We start from the raw sequence: 23,760 nt of genomic DNA on the forward strand, positions 1-23,760 counted from the left end.
CCTTCGTCCCATAATGTAAGACGTTTGGAACGGAGGGAGTAGCTGTGAAAACTTTATCAATCTTGAAACTCCACGACTCCGATATTTAGCGGGCATTGTGTGAGCTATTCGGGTGACGGCGTCCACGTGTTTGTGCGTGTCTATGTCACACACAAATAAGACAACGAAAACTCACCTGCAATATATGCGCCAGTTTTCGCCTTGGAAAAACGATGGCTACAGTTTGTATTCATCTCTGTTCTATTTGAAACTCATCAGGCTGCGGAGTGCGGACGGACCCGAGGCGTACAAAAGTCTTGGAGTTGCGATGCACCCGCTCCGTAATGGGCCCAATAGGACACCACTCCATCAACCCCGTAGCCGCCTCCGTCGTGCGCGGTGGCCGCCGCCTCGGCCGGGGACAACTTCTTCTTCTTGGGGCCTTCGTCCCCGGGGCCGCCTGAGCCGCTGCCGCAGCGCCCGCGGTACGGTTCTAGTCCACGCCCTTCCCTGATCTTTTTGCTCCATCGCAGAGGTTTGCCAGAATTTTCTCTTGGATGTCTCATGAGTTCGCTCTTTGTGTCGATTTCTTCCAAATTTGCTGTTGCCCATGCCTGATTTATGAAAAAACAACGAGCTTATGAGAGAGAGGGGTGCCAGAAAACCTGTTCCGCTTAACTCGAAATTCAGGAACCCATTCTGAATCTCGTATGAATAAACCATGGGGTGGGTGGTTAACTGATACTGATGACACTGCATGTCTGCATCTTAGGAAATTCCCTTTTATGTGTGCGTCGTGAAGCAGGCCGTAGCACGTCAGGGGTCAGATAATGACACATGACCCTGACGACGAGAGCGGCTCCAGCTCCGGCCGTGATTGATTTCGTTACCTATGAGATCATCTACGCTTGTAGCTTTCCAACCTTTTGAGTATAATAGTGCAAACGCGCCGATTGAGCATGTGCTGTTGATTGTCCCCTTCAATCTTTGCTCGTGAGATAGTTTATTATGTCAGATGTCTTGAGCTTGGCTGCCAAGCTGCCTCCTTTCTCTCACAAAGATTCTTTACTCCACTTGACTCAAGCGCGCTGAAATTGACTGGTTCAGGGGCACCTTCAACTTGGCTGCCAAGCGAGTGCTTCTGTTTCCCCTTGGTTTCCTTCCTGAATTTGTCATCGACTGCAGGCTTATACAATACTGATGAGGTTGATTAGTACGTACTACGTATAATATATTCTTCCCCAAACATGATAAATATACCCTCACTTCACTTGCTAAAACCTACAGTACCACCTTCTTCACAGGTCAGAACAAGAGCGTGAGATTTCAAGTATGTCGCCAACCATGGAGGAGCCCCTTGTTGACAAGACAGGAGGGCCAAAAGAGAGCTTGGTGGTGACTGAGGTCAAGAAGCAGCTGTACCTGGCCGGGCCTCTCATCGCCGGATGCCTGCTGCAGAACGTCGTGCAGATGATCTCGGTCATGTTCGTCGGCCATCTCGGTGAGCTCGCTCTCTCGAGTGCCTCCATCGCCACCTCCTTTGCCGGTGTCACCGGCTTCAGCTTGTTGGTATATATGTTATGTCAATTCATCTCCTGCATGTTTTTGATCCTCCTGAATGAACAACTAACATCAGCCTGAATGTTCTTTCTCGTATCTGTTCATGATCATCTTATTAGGCTGGCATGGCGAGCAGCTTGGACACACTTTGTGGGCAAGCCTTCGGGGCAAAACAGTACTACCTGCTCGGCATCTACAAGCAGAGGGCCATCCTTGTGCTCACTCTGGTGAGCGCTGTGGTTGCAGTGGTCTGGGCCTACACCGGGCAGATCCTCCTGCTCTTCGGCCAGGACCCGGAGATCGCCATGGGGGCGGGGAGCTACATCCGGTGGATGATTCCGGCACTGTTCGTCTACGGGCCGCTGCAGTGCCACGTCCGGTTCCTCCAGACGCAGAACATCGTCCTCCCGGTGATGGCGAGCTCCGGCGTCACGGCACTGAGCCACGTGCTCGTGTGCTGGTTGCTGGTGTACAAGCTTGGGCTGGGCAACAAGGGCGCTGCCCTGGCCAACGCCATCTCGTACCTGGCCAATGTGTCAATCCTGGCTCTCCACATCAGGCTCTCTCCATCCTGCAAGAGCACATGGACAGGGGTCTCAAGGGAGGCGTTCCGCGGCATCGTCAGCTTCATGAAGCTCGCCGTGCCATCTGCGCTCATGGTTTGGTGAGTTTTAGTTTGTGCCCCTCCCCTCAGATTATTTGCATTGCAGGTAGACCTTTTTCATGGTCCATCTTCTGACTTAATCTGATCCTGCATGTACACAGCTTAGAGTGGTGGTCGTTTGAGCTGCTGGTGCTTCTCTCCGGACTTCTCCCAAATCCTAAGCTCGAGGCATCGGTACTGTCCATCAGGTGAGTTGCAGAATTTTCATGGAGTGTTTCACATTCTTTGTGCCCCTTTCTGACGGGAAATGTCGAACTTCTTGCAGCTTAAACACAGGTTCGTTGGCATTCATGATCCCCTTCGGGCTTGGGGCAGCCATAAGGTACTACTACTCAACAACACAGACTCATAACCTTTTGCCATGCCTGTACTACAAGTCATTGTGGCAATGAAATCGTGTATCTTGTGATTGTAGTACCCGTGTCTCAAACGAGCTTGGTGCTGGGCGACCGGAAGCTGCCCGTCTGGCTACTCGTGTGATTATGGTTCTGGGTCTCGCAACGGGTGTGTCGCTAGGACTTATTATGATTTCGGTGCGCAATCTATGGGGGTATGCCTACAGCAACGAGAAGGAAGTGGTGGAGTACATTGCAAGGATGATGCCTATTCTCTCCGTGTCCATCGTTTTCGACGATCTGCAATGTGTTCTTTCAGGTAAATTAAATATATACGACGCAAATCTCTACTCCTAATGGAGCAGTTGGTAGTCTCGCTTCCAGGTTTTTTTCGTCCCACCTCCCATGATTTTTTTTGATACCTCGTCCCACCTCACACCGAGCCGTCACGAACCGAAAAAATCGTGTACCGAAGCCCCCACCCGCCCCACACACTCCAGGGCCTAACCTCCGATCGCACCCAAGACAATCCAGCAAAGAAAAACCTACGAAAATTAACCAGCGAAAAAAACCTAATGGAGGAGTTGGTAGTCCGGTACGGTTTATTTTCAACACTTTCCTAATGACAAAGGATCACAGATCTAACTTTCCTACCTTGGCCAAATCAACGAATCTCTCTCATTAATACAATTTGCTTTAGGAAACAAGTAATAGATTCTTTCCTACCTTAGCCAAATCAACGGATCTCTCCCATTAATGCAATTTGCTTTAGGAAACAAATAATAGATTCTTTCCTACCTTAGCCAAATCAACGGATCTCTCTCATTAATGCAATTTTTTTTAGGAAACAAATAATAGATTCTTTCCTACCTTAGCCAAATCAACGAATCTCTCCCATTAATGCAATTTGCTTTAGCAAACAAATAATAGATTCTTTCCTACCTTAGCCAAATCAACGGATCTCTCTCATTAATGCAATTTGCTTTAGGAAACAAATAATAGATTTTCAGGAAACAAATAATCTCTAATCTCTATCTCTAATCTCTAATTCTCTAATAATCTCTACTTCTAATGGAGCAGTTGGTAGTCTCGCTTCCAGGTTTTTTTTCGTCCCACCACTTTCGTCCGGTTTTTTTTCGTAGGTTAACCGTCGTAGATTTTTTTCGTTGCCTCCCCCACTTCATCGGTTTATTTTCACTTCATCCTCTCACACAACGAAAAAAACTGAACGGATCAGAACTTTCCATACTGACGCAAATTATTTAGTAATGTCTTTATGTAAAAGAATCAATCTCTAAAGATCAAATCTAAATTAATTAATCTTTATAACGTTTGTTTCCTTCCGAATCACGTCCATAACTTTCCTTCCTTGTTTGGGCAGAAACTGTTTGATAGCAGAGATTAGGAAGCTTCCTATGAGTGTAGTAATAGGAAGTATTCTTTTTCTTGATGATTCGTTTCCATACTGACGCAAATTATTTAGTAATGTCTTTATGTAAAAGAATCAATCACAATCAATTTCTAAAGATCAAATCTAAATTAATTAATCTTCATAACGTTTGTTTCCTTCCGAATCACGTCCATAACTTTCCTTCCTTGTTTGGGCAGAAACTGTTTGGTAGTAGAGATTAGAAAGCTTCCTATGAGTGTAGTAATAGGAAGTATTCTTTTTCTTGATGATTCATTTTCATGCATGATGATAGTAAATTAGGCCAACATTCACCACTATTTATCAACGTCATCAATCGTATCCATTCCTACCAGTTTTAAGGGAATCTGCTCGCTATGTCTTTTTTAAGGGGATCCGCTCGCTAAGTCATCATCGCACGTTATTTTCACAAGCAATTCCCCTAAAAAAGGCGTGGGTATTGGTAGTTGAACGCCCGCTAGGTTTTCCGCCTGTCCCATCCTTGCGCTGTGCCGCCGCCACCCGCCGAATTTCCAGCCGTCCGAGCCCGTTAACTTCGCCAGCCATCGGGTCGACTGCCCCTGCCCCAAACCCCCATCCCCGAGCACTAGCTATCGCCGCGTTGCCGCCCCAAGCTCCACGCCACCGGCAACGAATCAAGCGTCGTCCCGACACCGCCGTCGCCGGCCCAGCACCTCCAGCCTTGCATGGACAGCTTCAATGTGCAGTCTCCCTTGCTGCCTGACCTTCTGCCAGCGCATGCAGCGGCGGGGTTGGACGCGTGCGTGCTTGCTAGCTTGCTCTCCGTGCGTACGTACTTGCTCTGCGTGCGTCGCACCGGCCAATGCGCATGATGCGTGTGTGCCTGCTTTTCTGTATGTGTATGCCAGCGTGATGCGTGTGTGCGTTGCTGTGTGTGTATGATATAGATGGCCCGAGTGTGTGCATGCTGTGCTCTGCTCTCTGCTGATCTATGTGTTGGTGCTCCTGCTATATGTTCATGCCATACAAATGAAATTTCTGTTAATCTTCTGACATGTTGAGTTGGTTCTCTCTGTCTTCTGAGGGGGTGAATGCAAAGCAGTCTATTAAGCTAGGCACTATTGCTGAGCTAAATTGACAAAAAAATATTGGTAGCCATAGTTATAGTTTAAGTAGTAGCGAGTTGTCTGATATGTATAAAGAGCCCGTTGCAACTGAGCCCGTTGCTAAATTGACAAAAAAGGTCGCCAGTGTCACTTGATATGTATGAGAATATTAAATGTATTATTAACATGATTAATATTGAACTCTTAAAGTTAATGTGGCCCCGTTGCAACGCACGGGCGTTCTTCTAGTCCCTAGTAGTTGAAGACTAGTTCCTGAATATCGTTCAACTTTAGTCCATCTTCTTGTGAGGCATCATTTCGGTGAACATCAATATGTAGCATCTCGGTGAAGGTTACTCTAAAGATGTACTGATTGCAACGTGGGGTACTTGATATACATTCCAGGTGTTGTTAGGGGCTGTGGCTTGCAGAAGATCGGTGCTTGTGTCAACCTCAGTGCATACTACCTTGTCGGCATCCCGGCGGCGCTATGCTTTGCCTTTGTCTACCATCTTGGCGGAATGGTACTGATTTTACCACCCATGCCTTACAGAAAGTTCCAGCTTCACTTGTAGCATTTCTCATTTAAAGAAACCTCTCTAAACCTATATGTCTGAACTTCAGGGGCTGTGGTTCGGAATAATCTGCGGACTAGTCGTGCAGATGATGTTGCTGCTGGCCATTACCATGTGCACCAACTGGGATAAAGAGGTAGGAAAATTTCAAACCAAAACTTGTACCACGCACACGCTTTGTTTCGTCGGCTTCTCGGCGTCTCGAGTTCTTATAATGTATGGCTCATCATCTTGCATTTCTCTTGTGTAGGCTCTCAAGGCAAAGGACAGAGTCTTCAGTTCGTCCCTGCCTCATGACATGACGACATGAGCATGGGACAAAGATGCAGAATTGCTCTTGGCCAGGACCAGTACGCTAGCTGGGCAAATGAGATAAGGAATTCGTCAGGAATTTGGTTACCGCTCCGTCTCCATGTCACCAGCATGGCCGTGGCGCTTCCTGGAAGGAAGCGTCACCCAACGAGGGATCTGTTTTGGTGATTTTTGTAGGAGACGTGAGATGGCGATGGGATGTTTTCACAGGCAAAAAGCATGGCACTTGATACGATGATAAGGGAATAAAGTAAAATGTGGTGTGTACTAGAAAATTCGCAGTATGGATGCAACATTTTCTTTTTGAGAATTTAGTAGATTATTAATTTCTTGATTACAAATTATTAGATAGTTTTGTCTTGGTTGCTGATGTGGAAAAACTGAAATGCAAGGATGCAGTCACTGTTTGTCATTTACAGTGATTACGTGTGTACTTCGGTGTGTGTACCAAGGTAAAAAAAAATTGTCTAGAATAGGTAAAATTTGTTGCTGACGAACGGACAACCAACCAATGGCCGGATCGAAACACCAGGGTTGCCGGATGTTTTCTTCGTGCTCCGGAGCTCCTATTCTATTCACCGCCAGAACCGCCCCCGCGTTTCCCGTTGTCACCATCGCTCGTCGACCTGTCCATTGCCGTCTCCCGTCAACACATGGCTCTAGCAACCGGCTGACCTTCTCCGGCGAGCCTCCGCACCCTGCACCCTAATATACTCAGGGCTGCCTCTAACTCCAAAAGCCTCTTGATCTGGCTCGTTGCCTCCGCAGAAGCTAAATGATCTAAAACTATCTCCTGATGATCCCAAAAGTCAACATCCCTAAATTTAGTTGAATCATCAAGCAGACGAATGCAGGACCATCACACGTAGCAGCAAAGGCACCCAAGCACATATATGCTTGTTTGGTTGCTTGCGTAGCTCCAGCTCCAGCTTGCATCATATCGAAGATCCTCGGTGAGGTTGGCCTAGTTGAACAAATGTAAAGATTTTTAGAGGAAAGGCGCAAGCCGAGCCCGAGGAAAGACTTGAACCTCGCCCGACTTTGAATTATCAAAGCCAGCAACCGGCCATGATTACATCAAAGTACAACAAACAACAACAAAATGAAAAGGAAACAAGAATGCAATCCCATAGCAGCAGATGCATGGTGGTGAAGGACGCTAAAAAGCTACGGCTAAAGAAAAAAGGCTACAACTTGGGACCTAACAGGGGGCTTGATGGGGTCACGCCACAGGAAATGAGGTCGCCAACGACACAACAACGGTGAAGTGGGACTTGCTCCCTCTAGAGCAAGCAGGAAGAGAGAGGCATCGAGCGCGACCACCACACCAAACAGGCCGTCAAAGACACAAGCTGTAGCCCACATCAAGAACCACGCCGAAGACACTAGCCACTGAACGGGAGCGCCCTAGGAAGACACTGCGAAGATTTGAGCAACGCAGTCACCATGAAAGCCAGACCTTGATACGTCTCCAACGTATCTATAATTTATGAAGTATTCGTATTGTTATTTTATCATTCTTGGATGTATAGCAAATTTACATCATTTTTTTGATTAACCTATTGACCCAGTGCCCAGTGTCAGTTGCTGTTTTTTGCTTGTTTTTACATCGCAGGAAATCAATATCAAACGGAGTTCAAACACCGCAAAACTTTTTATGGATTTTTTATGGACCAGAAGACCACCAATGGGCCAGAGCAGCACCTAGGGGGTGCCCCGAGGGGGGCACAACCCACCAGGGCGCGCCTGAGGGCCCAGGCGCGCCCGGGTGGGTTGTGCCCACCTCGGTGGCCTCCAGCGCCCCCTCTTTACCCTATAATTCACAAATATTTCAAAAACCCTCGGGGTTAACCTAGATCAGAAGTTCCGCCACCGCAAGACTCTGTAGCCACCGAAAACAAATCTAGACCCCGTTCCGGCACTCTGCCTAAGGGGGAATCATCTCCGGTGGCCATCTTCATCATCCCGGCGGCCACCACGATGAGGAGGGAGTACTCCACCCTCGGGGTTGAGGGTTTGTACCAGTAGATATGTGTTCAATCTCTCTCTTTCGTGTTCTTGAGATGTCACGATCTTGATGTATTACGGACTTTGTTAATATAGTCGGATCATATGATGTTTTCCCCTCTCTATCTTGTTGTGATGATTTGAGTTTTTCCCTTTGAGATTCGTTGTTATCGGATTGAATACTTTATCGATTTGAGAGCAGTACTTGATATATGTCTTGCATATGAATACTCGTGGTGACAATGGGGTATCATATTGATTCACTTGATATGTGTTTTAGCATTCAACTCCCGGATTCCCGCGGTGACATTGGGGTAATCTATGCATAGGGGTTGATGCACGTTCTCGTCTTTTGTTTCTCCGGTAGAAATCTTGGGGCACTCTTTGAGGTTCTTTGTGTTTGATTGAGTATTATGAATCTGAAATTATTTGGTGTTATGTTAGTACAAACTCTTGGATAGATCGATCGGAAAGAATAGCTTCGAGGTAGTTTCGTACCCTACAAACGATTTCTTTGTATGTTCTCCACTAGATAGGAACTTTGGAGTGATTCTTCGTTGCACGTTGAGGGGTGGTTATATGATCCAATTAAATTAGCATTGTTGAGAGACTGCACTAGCGAAAGTACGGACCCTAGGCCTCATTTTCAAGCATTGCAATACCGTTTTTGTGCCCGTTTACTATTTGCTACCTTGTTGTTTTTATTTATTCAGATTATAAAAATATATTTCTACCGTTCATATTACACTTGTATCATCATCTCTTCGCCGAACTAGTGCACCTATACAAATTGCCATTGTATTGGGTGTGTTGGGGACACAAGAGATTTCTTGTATTTGATTGCAGGGTCGTTTGAGAGAGATCGTCTTCATCCTGCATCTCCCACGGATTGATAAACCTTAGGTCATCCACTTGAGGAAAAATTGCTACTGTCTTACAAAACTCTGCGTTTGGAGGCCCAACATGTGTTTACAAGAATAAAGTTGCGTAGTAGACATCAAGCTCTTTTCTGGCGCCGTTGCCGGGGAGGTTAGGTAAGCGGCACTCACATCCCGTAAACAAAGCTCTTTCCTAGCGCCGTTGCCGGGGAGGTGAGTGCTTGAAGGTATATCTTTTGATCTTGCAATTGAATCTTTTAGTTTCTTGTTTTATCACTAGTTTGGTTCATAAAAGAAAACTGCATAAAAAATGGAATTGAGGTTGCATCATATTATTGATCATCTTTATAATATCTTTCTTGAAAATGATGGTTCGAAAAATTGTGGTCAATTGTTAGAAGAAGAAGTCAATAAAATTTTTGGCACAAAATATTTGAATGATGAGCATGATTGCAATGTTGTTAGTATAAATTATTTGAATATCCATGATGCTAGTGATATGCAAAGCTACAAGCTTGGGGATGCTATGTTTGATGAAGATGATATTTTTAGTCCCCCAACTTTTGATGTGCAAATTTGTTATAATGATTCCATGCCTCCTATTTATGATGATTATAATGATGAAAGTGAATTTGGAGAGGCCATGACTTTATTTAGTGACGAATCCACCATTTTGGATGAGGCTTCAATTGACTATGATAACAAAGTTGCTATCTATGATGATTATGGTGATGACATGTATGCTATAAAGAATAATGATAACCATGAAACTTGTCCTCATGATTTTAATTTTCACTCTCATGATAGTTATTTTGTTGAGTTTTCTCCCACTACTATTGATGAGAAGAAATTTGCTTATGTGGAGTGTAATAAGTTTTCTATGCTTTTGTGTCATGAAAAGAATGCTTTATGTGATGGTTATATTGTTGAATTTCTTTATGATGCTACTGAAAATTATTATGAGGGAGGAACTTATGCTTGTAGGAATTGCAATAATATCAAGTTTCCTCTCTATATGTTGAAAGTATTAAAGTTATGCTTGTTTTGCCTTCCTATGCTAGTTGATTCTTGCTCCCTTAGATTGTTTGTTCACAAAATCTCTATGCATAGGAAGTGGGTTAGGCTTAAATGTGCTTGCCATGTGTTTCATGATGCTCTCTTTATGCTTCAATTCTTATCTTTTATGCGAGCATCATTGAAATCATCATGCCTAGCTAAAAGGCATTAAAGAAAAGCGCTTGTTGGGAGACAACCCAACACTTTTACCTAATGTTTTTGTGTGTTCACATGATTATGCTACTGTAGTGATCATGTTTTATTGCTTTTGTTTCAATAAAGTGCCAAGTAAAGCTTTAGGATAGTGTGGATGATAGTTGACTTGATTCTGTCCAAAAACAGAAACTTTTGCGCTCAGTCCAGAAATTTCTAAAATTCACTAGAATGTGCTTTTGATATAATTTTTACAGGCGATAGATATACAAATTCCCTACGTTTGCATATTTTTTCAGAATTTTTCGAGTAGCAGAAGTATGGTTTGAGTACAGATTACTACAGACTGTTCTGTTTTTTGATAGATTGTCAATGCATAGTTTGCTTGTTTCTAGTTTCTATGGCTTATATTGTTGGGGAACGTAGTAATTTTAAAAAATTCCTACGCACACGGAAGATCATGGTGATGCATAGCAATGAGAGGGGAGAGTGTTGTCCACGTACCCTCATAGACTGTAAGCGGAAGCGTTATGACAACGCGGTTGATGTAGTCGTACGTCTTTACGATCGACCGATCCTAGTACCGAATGTACGGCACCTCCGCGATCTGCACACATTCAGCTCAGTGACGTCCCACGAACTCACGATCTAGTAGAGTGTCGAGGGAGAGCTTCGTCAGCACGACGGTGTGATGACGGTGATGATGACGCTACCGGTGTAGGCTTCGCCTAAGCACTCGACGATATGACCGAGGTGAATTATGGTGGTAGGGGGCACCGTACACAGCTAAGAGATCAATGATCAACTTGTGTCTCTATGGGGTGCCCTTTGGCCACATATATAAAGGATGGAGGGAGGAGGAGGCCGGCCCTCATAGGGCGCGCCCAAAGTGTGGAGTCCTACTAGGACTCCCTAGTCCTCGTAGGATTCAACCTCCCACATGGAATAGGAAAAAGGGAAGGGAGAAGGAGAAGGAAGGAAGGGGGCGTCCCCTTTCCCTAATCCAATTCGGACCAGTCCATGGGGAAGGGGCGCGACCACCCTTGAGGCCTTTCTCTCCTTTCTCGTATGGCCCATTAAGGCCCAATACGAATTCCCGTAACTCTCCGGTACTCCGAAAAATACCCGAATCACTCGGGACCTTTCCGATGTCCGAATATAGCCTTCCAATATATCGATCTTTACGTATCGACCATTTCAAGACTCCTCGTCATGTCAAATCACATAATTCATAATACAAATCATCACAGAACGTTAAGCGTGCGGACCCTACGGGTTCAAGAACTATGTAGACATGACCGAGACTCATCTCCGGTCAATAACCAATAGCGGAACTTGGATGCTCATATTGGCTCCTACAAATTCTACGAAGATCTTTATTGGTCAAACCGCATAACAACATACGTTGTTCCTTTGGCATCGCTATGTTACTTGCCCGAGATTCGATCGTCGGTATCCTCATACCTAGTTCAATCTCGTTACCGGCAAGTCTCTTTACTTGTTCCGTAATGCATCATCCCGCAACTAACTCATTAGTCACAATGCTTGCAAGGCTTATAGTGATGTGCATTACCGAGAGGGCCCAGAGATACCTCTCCGATACACAGAGTGACAAATCCTAATCTCGATCTATGCCAACTCAACAAACACCATCGGAGACACCTATAGAGCATCTTTATAATCACCCAGTTATGTTGTGACGTTTGATAGCACACAAGGTGCTCCTCCTGTATTCGGGAGTTGCATAATCTCATAGTCTGAGGAACATGTATAAGTCATGAAGAAAGCAATAGCAATGAAACTGTAACGATCATAATGCTAAGCTAACGAATGGGTCTTGTCCATCACATCATTCTCCTAATGATGTGATCCCGTTCATCAAATGACAACACATGTCTATGGTTAGGAAACATAACCATCTTTGATAAACGAGCTAGTCAAGTAGAGGCATACTAGGGACACTTTGTTTTGTCTATGTATTCACACATGTACTAAGTTTCCGGTTAATACAATTCTAGCATGAATAATAAACATTTATCATGAAATAAGGAAATAAATAATAACTTTACTATTGCCTCTAGGGCATATTTCCTTCATATATTGCTCAATATAAATTGTAGAAATAATATGCTACAATAGGCATTGTGTGGAAACAATTATGAATCTTGTCTTTGACAGTACCAAAGTGAAATGGTTTGCTCTTTATTATACTAACTTATCTCACGAGTTCTTGTTAAGTTTTGTGTGGATAAAGTTTTTAAGATTTAAGGAAACCATGATATAAAAGGAATTAAGGAGACACAAAAGCTAAAGTTTGGGGATGCCCAAGACACCCCAAAATAATATTTCAAGAAGTCTCAAGCATCTAAGCTTGGGAATGCCCCGGTAAGCATCCCACCTTTCTTCTTCAACAATTATCGGTTAGTATCGGTTGAGCCTAAATTTTTTGCTTCTTCACATGAGTTGTGCTATTCTTGGAATGTCATTTTGTTTTGTTTTGCTTGTTGTGTTAATAAAATTCTTAGATCTGAAAGTTGTTAATAAGAGAGAGACATCAATTAGCTACCCATTTACTTAACTACTCGCATGATCTTCACCTATATCTTTTTGGAGTAGCTTGTCGTTTACTCTTGTGCTTCACTTATATCCTATGAGTAAATTGTTGAATAAATTGAAAATCATGAATTTGAAATTATATCATGCCTAGTGGTAGCTTCACATTGGGTTTAGAAAGTGAAATCTTTTGAAGCTTGACAATCACAATATTGGTCATACAAGCAATTCATGAATAATTAGTAGAAGGAAGAGAGCTTTCACATGCAAATATACTATCCTGGAAATATTTTGTGATTGTGACCACCCATCAAAATATTATATGCCAAAATTGTTGGCGTTGGACAAGGAAGACAACGTAATGATTTATGTTTGTTCATATTCACATAGAAGTTATATTATCATAGTTCCTTCAACATGTGATGCTTGCCCCCCATCTTGCTAGCCAAAAATTCTGCACCAAGTAGAGATACTACTTGTGCATCCAAAAACCCTTAAACCCGAATCTTATTTTCAAGAGTCCACCATACCTACCTAGGGATTGAATAAGATCCTTCAAGTAAGTTGTCATCGGTGCAATAAGTCAATAAAAATTGCTTCTAAAAGTGTTAGATCATTTAGTGTAAGAGAAAATTGAGCGTTGTACGAACTTGTGATGGCAAAGAAAAAAAATGATAGACTGCATAACAAAGGTTGCTATCATAAGGGGCGATATAACGTGACGTTCTTTTGTACTAAGGGGTTGAGTATACAAACAAATAAGCGCATGGCAACCTCTGCTTCCCTCTGCGAAGGGCCTATCTTTTACTTTTTAGTATTTACTTTTATGCAAAGAGTCAAAGTTTTTCTCCCTATTCCTTTTTATTTTTCTCTTTTGGCAAGCATCATGTGGTGAGGAAAGATCTAGGCACATATATATCCAGTTGGATATGGGTAGCATGAGTTATTATTGTTGACGTCACCCTTTAGGTGAATACGTTAGGAGGCAAAATGATAAGCCCCTATCTTTCTATGTGTCCGGTTGAAACGTTTTGCTCATGTGTATGCGGTGAGTGTTAGCAATCATAGAAGACTATATGATGGTTGAGTATGTGGAGCTCTTACTTAAACTCTGTTGAATAAGTTGAATTACAGTTGCTTGGTGACTGAGAACATAGGTTGTTGAGTTTCAAGAAAATTCATTGTTTGAACCTTAACATGTGAATTGGTTGCTACTTTAACATGAGAAATTTTATGAGAAAGAATTGTTGTTATGATGCTAGGAAAAGTGATTGAAATTATCATTGATCAAACTTATGCACTTTGCTAGCATTAACACTTCATAAATTATTTCTTTTATCATTTACCTACTCGAGGACGAGTAGGAATTAAGCTTGGGGATGTTGATACGTCTCCAACGTATCTATAATTTATGAAGTATTCATGTTGTTATTTTATTATTCTTGGATGTTTTACAATCATTTTATAGCAACTTTATATCATTTTTTGGGACTAACCTATTGACCAGTGCCCAGTGCCAGTTGCTGTTTTTTGATTATCTTTTACATCGCAAGTAATCAATATCAAATGGAGTCCAAATACCGCGAAACTTTTTGCGGATTTTTTATGGACCAGAAGACCACCAATGGGCCAAAGCAGCATCTCGGGGGTGCCCCGAGGGGGGCACAACCCACCAGGGCGCGCCTGGGGGCCCAGGCGCGCCCAGGTGGGTTGTGCCCACCTCGATGGCCTCCCGCACCCCCTCTTTACCCTATAAATTCACAAATATTCCAAAAACCGCTGGGGTTAACCTAGATCAGAAGTTCCGTCAACGCAAGGCTCTGTAGCCACCGAAAACAAATCTAGACCCCGTTCCGGCACTCTGCCTAAGGGGGAATCATCTCCGGTGGCCATCTTCATCATCCCGGCGGCCACCACGATGAGGAGGGAGTACTCCACCCTCGGGGTTGAGGGTTTGTACCAGTAGATATGTGTTCAATCTCTCTCTTTCGTGTTCTTGAGATGTCACGATCTTGATGTATTACGGACTTTGTTAATATAGTCGGATCATATGGTGTTTTCCCCTCTCTATCTTGTTGTGATGATTTGAGTTTTTCCCTTTGAGATTCGTTGTCATCGGATTGAATACTTTATCGATTTGAGAGCAGTACTTGATATATGTCTTGCATATGAATACTCGTGGTGACAATGGGGTATCATATTGATTCACTTGATATGTGTTTTAGCATTCAACTCCCGGATTCCCGCGGTGACATTGGGGTAATCTATGCATAGGGGTTGATGCACGTTCTCGTCTTTTGTTTCTCCGGTAGAAATCTTGGGGCACTCTTTGAGGTTCTTTGTGTTTGATTGAGTATTATGAATCTGAAATTATTTGGTGTTATGTTAGTACAAACTCTTGGATAGATCGATCGGAAAGAATAGCTTCGAGGTAGTTTCGTACCCTACAAACGATTTCTTTGTATGTTCTCCACTAGATAGGAACTTTGGAGTGATTCTTCGTTGCACGTTGAGGGGTGGTTATATGATCCAATTAAATTAGCATTGTTGAGAGACTGCACTAGCGAAAGTACGGACCCTAGGCCTCATTTTCAAGCATTGCAATACCGTTTTTGTGCCCGTTTACTATTTGCTACCTTGTTGTTTTTATTTGTTCAGATTATAAAAATATATTTCTACCATCCATATTACACTTGTATCATCATCTCTTCGCCGAACTAGTGCACCTATACAAATTGCCATTGCATTGGGTGTGTTGGGGACAAAAGAGATTTCTTGTATTTGATTGCAGGGTCGTTTGAGAGAGACCATCTTCATCCTACACCTCCCACGGATTGATTGAGGGAAAATTGGTATTGTCCTACAAAACCTTCGAGGCCCAACACGTGTCTACAAGAATAAAGTTGCATAGTAGACATCAGACCTCGCCAAGGATACCATCCCTCATCCACCAAAGATTTGAGCAACACAGTCACCATGAGAGTCAGACCTCACCAAGGATATCATCCCTCATCCACCGACACGTCCAAGTCGCTGTGGAGGGGACCACTATCCCCTCTCGCCCAGGCCGAGGGCGTCGACTCACCGGACAGACTGGAGCACGTGGTAAGGAGGGCACGACATCTTGAAGAGGAATCGGCCACCACGGCAAAGCGTCGCCACTAAAGAGAGAACTGCCGCCACCAGAACGCCCAAAACACACTGCAGCCTACCCACCTCCCTGCAGACCCAAGGCGGACCCTTCAAGAAGGTGATGGAGCCATGGCACCGCCACCGCCCAACCAAGGTTGTGGGTTTTCACCCGGGTGCAGGGAAAGGACGAGGGGGAGGAAGCTGGACCTCGAAGTCGCCTTCAAGAAGGAAACAATGCTCGGAGCACCGCCGATGTCGTGGCCGCCGCAGCCAGCCACCTGATCCGGCCAGACTGACTAGGAGGAGGCCACACCATGAAGGCGTCGTCTTCAAATCTAGAGAGGAAAGGCCGCGAGGAGCTCTCCACGCGACGCCCGCGTCCACCGCCACCTCGCCGGCCACGCGACCGAGGGGAAGCGGCCCACAGCACTGAGCACGTCGCTCGCCGCCACAGCGATGCCGCCCACACCATAGAGGCCAATGTCTCAAACCCTAGGTCCAAGCTCGAGCGGCGTCGCAACCGAGGGCCTCGCCGCCCCCCTCATCGGCGACCGCGCGGGGGACCTGACGCCTATCTCCGGCGGCGACGAGGGAAAGGATCGAAGGGGAGGGGGAGGGGGGAGAGGCGGGTCGCCCTTGAGTCACCCTCGGGAGGACGACGCAAGGGAGGGGAAAGGGGGTCTTTATCAAAGATCCAAACTGGCGACTCCAGCAGATGTAAAGATCAATTGGGATGTGTGTTTGGTGAACCAGAGATGTTCCATACAACATACTCCTATGTTGTTTGGTTGGGCATTAGAGCTTATTTTTGCTACCTCTTCTCTTCCGGTTTCAGTCATTCTAGTTGGATCTGGACCATTCCATAGACACACAAAACAAGTAAAAACAAATCATACCTAAAATCTAAATGAAAACTCTCAAGTTTCAATTTTATTTATTAGAAATTCCTCAAACCAATCAAAGCATATGGAGATGGGAGAGAGGAGGTGGCTGCCCAGAGCTGCCTTCATACATGCAGATATGCTGATACAAGAACAAATGAAGTGGGAAGTTCCACTTGGTTTCCTGCCCATATATCACACTACACAGTGTTGTAACAAAGTTGGAAGATAAATTATTTGCGGATAAATTATCGCGATAACCTTGCAGATTTAGGCCCCCTCTTCAGCTTCTCGAAATAGCCGGCTTCTTGAGAAGCCAGTCAGCACCAGCTTCCAACGGGAGTAGTGATGCGTTCGGCAGCAGCGAGCAGCTTCTCTCAGTCAGCAGAAAACAAAGAGAGGTAGGGGAAGGGGCAGGTCACCTTGAGCTAGGGGAAGGGGCAAGGATGGCGTCGGGGTGCTGGAGCCACCGGGTGCAAGGCGTCCTACTGCCGGAGATGGTGGGGTTGAGGTGTTGGGGATAGGTGTACTGTTGTCGTCTAGGTGGACATGGCGGAGATGCGAGGGGCAGGGAGCGACGCGGCGGCAAGCCGGCTAGCGGCGGGGTTGGCGGCTGCTAGGGTTAGCGGCAGAGAGGAGAGGCACGGGGTGTGACTGTGTGCATGCGTTCACTCGCGAATATGGCTATGCCTAACCGATTGCGCGCACAACTCAAATCTGCTCCACACATCGTCATGCACATTACATTAGGCAGTACACATGTTGTCACATCTGCATATCCACTCTCTCTCTTCTCTATTCTCTCTCCCAAACAAATCCATCCCTTTTATTTCACCTTTTCTAACTTAAATCATTTATATCTTTTAAACCAATATTCCGATTTCAAAACAAATTATTATGTATAATCATGACGCAGAGACCTTTAGAATAAGACTAACATTGAATATATTTCAACTACTTTGAATTTTTAAATGAGTGAAAATCTGTTATTGAAACAAGTGAAATGAATGAAATTTGTTATTGAAACGAGTGAAAGGAATGAAATTTATTATTAAAACGAGTGAAATCGGTTATTGACATTACTGAATTAGTGAATCAGTTTTTGAAATGAGTGAAATCTGTTATTGAAAACGAGTGAAATGAGTAAAATAAGATGAAATCAATTTTTTGAAATGACTGAAATCTATTATTGAAACGAGTGAAATGTGTTAAATATGCTATTGAAACAAGTGAAATGAGTGAATAATGTTATCAAAACAAGTGAAATGAGTGAAATATGGTTTTGAGAAGAGTGAAATATGTTTTTGAAAAGGGTGAAATATGTTATTGAAATGAGTGAAATATGTTATTGAAAATTTTAAACTAGTCAAAATATATCCAAGATCTTGTTCTAAAGGTCCTTCTGACAGGAGTTCAAATATGTAAAAAATTATGAAATCAAAATATTAGTTTAAAAGATGTAAATGATTTAAATTTGGAAGGTGAAACAAAAGGGATGGGTTTGTTTGGGAGAGAGAAGAGAGAAGAGATAGTGCACATGCCGATGCGACACCACGTGCACCAGCTGATGTGATGTGCATGACGATGTGTGGTGAAGATTTGAGTTGTGCACAATGAGTTAGACAAAATGCAAGTCCGTTCAGCTTTTTATGATCGAAACGGTACGAAGGCATCGCTTCGGAAAAACATTCTCGCGTAAATTGGATCAACTTCTTCTTGCATTCTTTTAAGAGCTGGCCTTCCGCTGCTCCATAAAAATACACTAGTCAGGCACGAAGCAGGCTTGTAGGAGTTGCAGCGTTCTGGATGGCTTCTTCCATGGAGCCGTGAAGCTGGCTTGTGGAGAACGTGCCCTTATTCACAAAGGCCTTATCAATTTTGGCATTTCAAAACAACACTCTTTAAACTGGTGTCACTCGCTGAGTCTCGGCATCTTTATAAAGTTAGTATTTAGCGGATATTCAATTCAGTGCTCAGGCTCGTCTGCATGGTGAATAATAAATTTTAAAAAATACGAAAGGAAAAATAGGTGAAAGATGCGCCAAACTTCAGCGTAGGGATGAAAATGGAGTGAAAAGTTTCCGCTTTTCCGGAGGAAAAATGGAAATGGAGAGGAAATATGAAAATGAAAACGGAAATTTGTAAAACAGAAATGGAAATGGAACTTTTTATATGGAAATAGAAAAAACGAAGTCGTGTTTTCCGGTGGAACAGACGTGAATATGGAATTTTGGTTTCTACGGCATGTGAATGCTTTGTAGCCCAACAACCAAACAGCACACAATGACACAATGAGCAGAATAAATCATTTGAGGACCAACTTAACACATTTACTCAACTAGACCCTATATGGAATTGTCCAGTACTACTACTACAATACTATGCTAAGGCCCTTCCCAGTACTCCACGGTGTACAGGTGCTAAGGGTGCCACATAGGCAGAAATATGATGTGGCAAAGCAATTAAAGAAGAGAGAGAGCATTATGGTGACCCCAATAAAAACCAATACTAAGCACGTGAACCTAGGCAATACACGAAGGAGTTTTATTACTAAACAATTAAATAGAGAAGGCTTAGCTACAAAAGCTAAGCACCAATGCATTGGGGACATTAGTTGTTAAGCATTTTAATGCACTTAGCACCCCACTTTAACACCAATACATTGGGAGAGTTCTAAGTTGCTAATGCAACCATATTATTTTGTAGCCATTCAAGAATTCATTAAATTTGATTGTTTTTGTGTGTATTTTTCTATGATTCAAGGGGGTTTTAAGTTCCGGTCAACACACTTCTGTTTTCGTGTCCGCTCTGTGTCTTTCGTATTTATTTTCGGGGTTTCTATATTCATTTTCGCTTCTGCAAAGAAATATGAAAACAAATATTGTAGCACCCAATTCTGTCCATTTCCGCACCGTTTTCATCGCTATATCTGAGGAGCTCATGGCAAAAAATGCAAAATCGATCGAAACAGTACGTGAACAGTAAACTATTTCAAAGACCCAAAGTTTGTGTTTGAGAGCTCATCTTGCCTCAACGTAGACGGCATTATTAAAAAGTAAAGATAGAGAATGGGGATGGTAAGCGCTCAAGAAAATAGGGAATGGAATATTCCTGAATCACAAAAAAGTCCAGATCTTTTTTATTTCTTTATTAACGAATTCACTGTTCACCTCAGGCAAAACGACGTATTTTAGGGCATACCATCGTTCTCTAAACTTCCTTATGGGTTTCAAGAGTTTTTACCATGCTCATATTTTTCTCAAGGTTTTTAGGAGCTTTCAAAATGATATATATATATATGTTGAAAATTCAACCATGTTTGAAAGTTCTCAAGAAAAGAAACAGCAGGCAGAAGATGAAAGTCCAATCTGAAGTTCAAACTCATGCATTTCAGAGGTAGGAAATTAGTTTTGCACAGATAATTAGCCGCTTGTCACTACACAGAGATGGAGAATGGGAGTTGAGGGTAAGGAGATTAAAAGTCCACTGTTTGATTAGAGGGAATGGGAGTTTAAGTGGTAAAGGGACTGGGAGTTGAGGAAGCCAATTCCCACCGATTTCTTCCCAGGGGTACCCTGTTAATTCGTGAGCAGAGTTCTATCCCACGCCAATTCCCATCATATGCCAAACAAGGGAATGAATGTAAACCTCTACTTCCCATGCCTAATCCCTTCATAAACACCCTTGTGCAAACTCCCATTCCCCTGCCCGAGTGTTTACCAAACAGGTTGTTAAGGGATATATGCAAACAATATGTTCCCAAAAGTTATTATGCCACTTTCAAGTAGTCCTTCCCTCACACAGATATGCATAATATATAAGCGGGTGGACAAGAGCATGTCGAACTAGACCACTATCTGATAACTGATGCAGAACATGAAGCATCCACCACCGATGGATGCTCGTCAGATGAACTTTAACGTACGAAAACCATCACACTGCAGCATCAACAAGGCGCTTCCACAATCAGGTTAACAGGAAACTAACAACATACAATAACCAACACATTGCAACACAAACAAGCAGCTGTAGATCATAGTGTCAATAAGCATAAGTTCGAATTTCATGCAGGATATCGAATACATAGTACTTAGATAGCAGCGGTGTCCACACAGAACATAAAATTCATGCAACTTCTGAGCAAAACTCGGCCGGTAAAACATGTGCTCCTAACCTAGGCCTTGATAGCATACTTCCTCATGGGGAAGTACTTCTCGCGCTTCTTCTCCCTCTCCGTCTTCAAAGAGAGCTGCACAATATTATATAAAATGAGTCAGTAAACCAAAATGATCAAAAGCACTTGCACTAACCTGATAGAATACAGCAGAGCACAGTCAGTAACACAGTAACACATGCCCTCAGATGGAAAATTAAACTATGGCAAAAAACTGAATCGGACAAAAAAATAATTGTTATTACTGAGAGCATAGATTGCTATTCAGCAGTTAAACACAGGATGATAAGAAACTACTTAGGCAGTTAAACACAAGATGATACGAAACTACTTAGGCAGTTAAACATAACATGACATTAACCAGACACAAGCAGAAAAGAATACTACAACTCATGATTAAGTTGGTTCAAAAAGACAAGTGCGATACATAATACAGAGTAAATCAGTATCCCAGCTCCCACAAGCAATCAGACTCACAAATACGAACTGTCTTTCATCAAGCCAACACAATAACGTTCTCCAACCTAGAGATTCGCAGCAATCCTTACAATGCTAATTCAACCAGCCAGGTTAGAAGGATTTCATAAACCTAACCACCAGCGAACAACTAGGCAAGCAGTACGAAATACAGTGCCATGTCACTAATCTGTTGCACAGTTGATCTATGAATACATTCAATACACATAAAAGCGGCGTCTTACACAAGAAAATACAACATTTAGCAAAATATAGAGATAAATGGCATCAATTTTAGTAATCTCAGCATCTAACGAAAATAATTTGACAACTAGTATACCATAACAAACTAGAGCGCTTCCAAGTAAAGAATCGCAGCACAAGTAGAAGGACAGGGAGGAATGAAGTATCACCTGGTGCTTGGTGAGACGCCTGCGGATGGCGCGGGTCTTCTTGGGGCGGAGGTCGAGCGGGAGACGCTTGTTCTTGTACGCCTCCCTCAGCGCCGACTTCTGCTTCTGCGAGATCACCGTGAGCACCCTCGCAATCGAGGTGCGCACCACCTTGCTGCGGCGCAAAACAAGAACCACCCGTGAGCACGACCGAAACCTAGGCGCGGATTACTCTATGAGGGGGAGGGGAGGAGGCCAGGGAGGCACGTACATCTTGGAGAGCTTGTTGGGGGCGCCGCCGGTGACCTTGGCGACGCGGAGGAGGGAGAGCTCCGCCTTGAGGTCCTTGAGCTGGCCCTGCAGCTCCGCCTTGTTCTTCCCCCTCAGCTCGTGCACCTTGATCCGGGCTGCCGCCGTTGGTCACGATAATGTCAGATCCGGAGGGTACAACAGAACCAAATCAATCAGAGACGACCGAGAGTTAGCGTCTTACCCATTGCTGCTGGCGAGCTGGTCTAGCGGCGGGAGCGGCGGCGGCGGCGGGCGAGGGGATGAAAATGAGACGCTGAGGAGGGACGGGGGCGGCTGTGCGTGCGGGTTATATATATGGCGCTGCGCAAGATGAAACCCCTGAGACAGAGGAAACCCTAGGATATTATGGACTTTTGGGCCTCTGGGCCTAGAGCCTGCACTCGTGGTACGTAAAACTATTGGCCCACGCGCGTCTCCTCAAAAGAAAAAGAAAATCGCATTTCAGAGGCCCATAAGTACTTCAGCCCGATTCCTATTCGGCACTTAGAGCATAATTGGTTTGATGCCAACTTTTGGCATCCAACCAATCATGCTCTTAAGGCGTCGGCTATTGGAACAACTAACTAACGGTCCCTTGGAAGGCTTCCACATGGGTGGTTATTTAGGCTCGAGAGCGCGTTAAGTAATTTGTCTAGTCGCCATCGCGTATTTTCGACGCTTCTTTTGGATTTTGCTTTGTTTTATTTTTCTGCATACGTTTTCAGGTTTTAGATGGGTAATTTTTGAATTTTCAGTTTTTGCTCGTTTTAAGGAAAACAATTTGTTTTTTCTTTGGAAGGCAGTGATTTTTTCGCGAGAAGCACTGTTCTAGTTTTGGCAAAAGGCAAAAACGTAGCATGTGCTTTCATGAGATGCACAACTTTGCTTTCAAAGTAAGTTGTGTTTCAAAAAAAAAAGCACAGCATGTGCTTTCATGAGAAGCACAATCGTACTTCCCGGATAATGAAAAAGCACAGCTTGTACTCTCGTGAGAAGCACAACTTGTGCTTTTCGAAAAGGGAAAGGCACAATTATGTTTCAAAAAATGAAAAAAAAACTACGCTTCTACTCCTTCCGTTTTCCTAAATATTTGTCTTTTTAGAGATTTCAACAAGTGACTACATACAGAGCAAAATGAGTGAATCTACACTCTAAAATATGTCTATATACATCCATATGTGATAGTGCATTTGAAATCTCTAAAAAGATAAATATTTAGGAACAGAGGGAGTAGGTTCCTTTTTTCGCTTGCGTTTTTTGGGGTTTTGAAAAAATCCTGTTACTTTTTTTCGTTTCTAGGGTTTTCAGCTTTTTCATGAAAAAATGTCGAAACCTATTAACATGAGATTTAGTTTCGAATATCTCGATACGAGAAATTCAACAGTAAAAATGGTTCATGATTTACACGCACGATCAAGGGGTTAAACGTTTTGAAAAAATGAATCTACAGAAGAAGAAAAAAAGGAATATACTCAGGGTGTGACAAGTGCCACACGTGGAGTGTAGCCACTTATTAGTACCAAAGAAAGGTGAAGAGTGATATTTACAAGGGGTAACCTGTAACTGGTGATCTCGAGGTTAACCATACATAGGGCGCACCCCTTCGATTAGAACGGCCGGCCCATGTAAGGCGGGTACCATGAAGTTTGTCCTAGTTTTCGGAAAGTTTCTGAGATTCTGGAAGCTTCCCAGCCCGGTTTTGGGAAGCTTCTCGAAGATTCTGGTTTGTTTTTTCTTTTACTTTTTAAATTGAGTTTTGTTCAATTTTAATTTTTGTTTTTGTTTTTTTTTCTTTTCTCTTTTTGTTTTTCTTTTCTCAACTGTGTGACCTATTTAAAATTTGAATATTTTTCAAACACGTGACTT

At 43.5% G+C, this 23,760-nt stretch overlaps 2 protein-coding genes across 5 annotated transcripts; one reads left to right on the plus strand and one right to left on the minus strand.

Annotated features, from left to right (window-relative positions):
- Positions 1-233: 233 nt before the first annotated feature.
- LOC119364052 (protein DETOXIFICATION 16-like) lies at positions 234-6,354 on the plus strand. 4 transcript variants are annotated; one of them, XM_037629454.1, is made up of 10 exons: positions 234-464; positions 1,087-1,192; positions 1,284-1,548; positions 1,659-2,203; positions 2,305-2,391; positions 2,469-2,525; positions 2,619-2,857; positions 5,440-5,558; positions 5,659-5,745; positions 5,860-6,354. In XM_037629454.1, exons 3-10 carry the CDS (start codon positions 1,312-1,314, stop codon positions 5,917-5,919), a joined length of 1,431 nt encoding a protein of 476 aa, XP_037485351.1. In that variant the 5' UTR covers positions 234-464; positions 1,087-1,192; positions 1,284-1,311; the 3' UTR covers positions 5,920-6,354. The 4 variants fall into 4 exon arrangements, with proteins under 4 accessions (XP_037485351.1, XP_037485350.1, XP_037485352.1 ...); XM_037629453.1 differs by having other exon boundaries at positions 1,087-1,184; XM_037629455.1 differs by lacking the exon at positions 1,087-1,192.
- A 14,218-nt stretch (positions 6,355-20,572) lies between these two features.
- On the minus strand, positions 20,573-22,212 carry LOC119364053 (60S ribosomal protein L35-2-like). The gene is made up of 4 exons (XM_037629457.1): positions 22,097-22,212; positions 21,875-22,010; positions 21,625-21,778; positions 20,573-20,830 (listed from the first exon to the last, which is right to left on the minus strand). The coding sequence occupies exons 1-4, from the start codon at positions 22,098-22,100 to the stop codon at positions 20,756-20,758; spliced, it is 369 nt and encodes a 122-aa protein (XP_037485354.1). The 5' UTR covers positions 22,101-22,212; the 3' UTR covers positions 20,573-20,755.
- Positions 22,213-23,760: the final 1,548 nt, after the last annotated feature.

Source organism: Triticum dicoccoides, chromosome 2B, assembly GCF_002162155.2.
Source record: "Triticum dicoccoides isolate Atlit2015 ecotype Zavitan chromosome 2B, WEW_v2.0, whole genome shotgun sequence".
Taxonomy (NCBI): Eukaryota; Viridiplantae; Streptophyta; class Magnoliopsida; order Poales; family Poaceae; genus Triticum; species Triticum dicoccoides.

Excerpts from the sequence above, each read along its gene's own strand:
- LOC119364053 (XM_037629457.1), bottom strand. Across the intron at positions 21,779-21,874 it reads CCCAACAAGCTCTCCAAGAT|CAAGGTGGTGCGCACCTCGA; the intron begins GTACGTGCCTCC and ends TTTGCGCCGCAG. Across the intron at positions 20,831-21,624 it reads GGCGTCTCACCAAGCACCAG|CTCTCTTTGAAGACGGAGAG; the intron begins GTGATACTTCAT and ends AATATTGTGCAG.
- LOC119364052 (XM_037629453.1), top strand. Across the intron at positions 2,392-2,468 it reads GCATCGGTACTGTCCATCAG|CTTAAACACAGGTTCGTTGG; the intron begins GTGAGTTGCAGA and ends AACTTCTTGCAG. Across the intron at positions 2,858-5,439 it reads TCTGCAATGTGTTCTTTCAG|GTGTTGTTAGGGGCTGTGGC; the intron begins GTAAATTAAATA and ends TATACATTCCAG.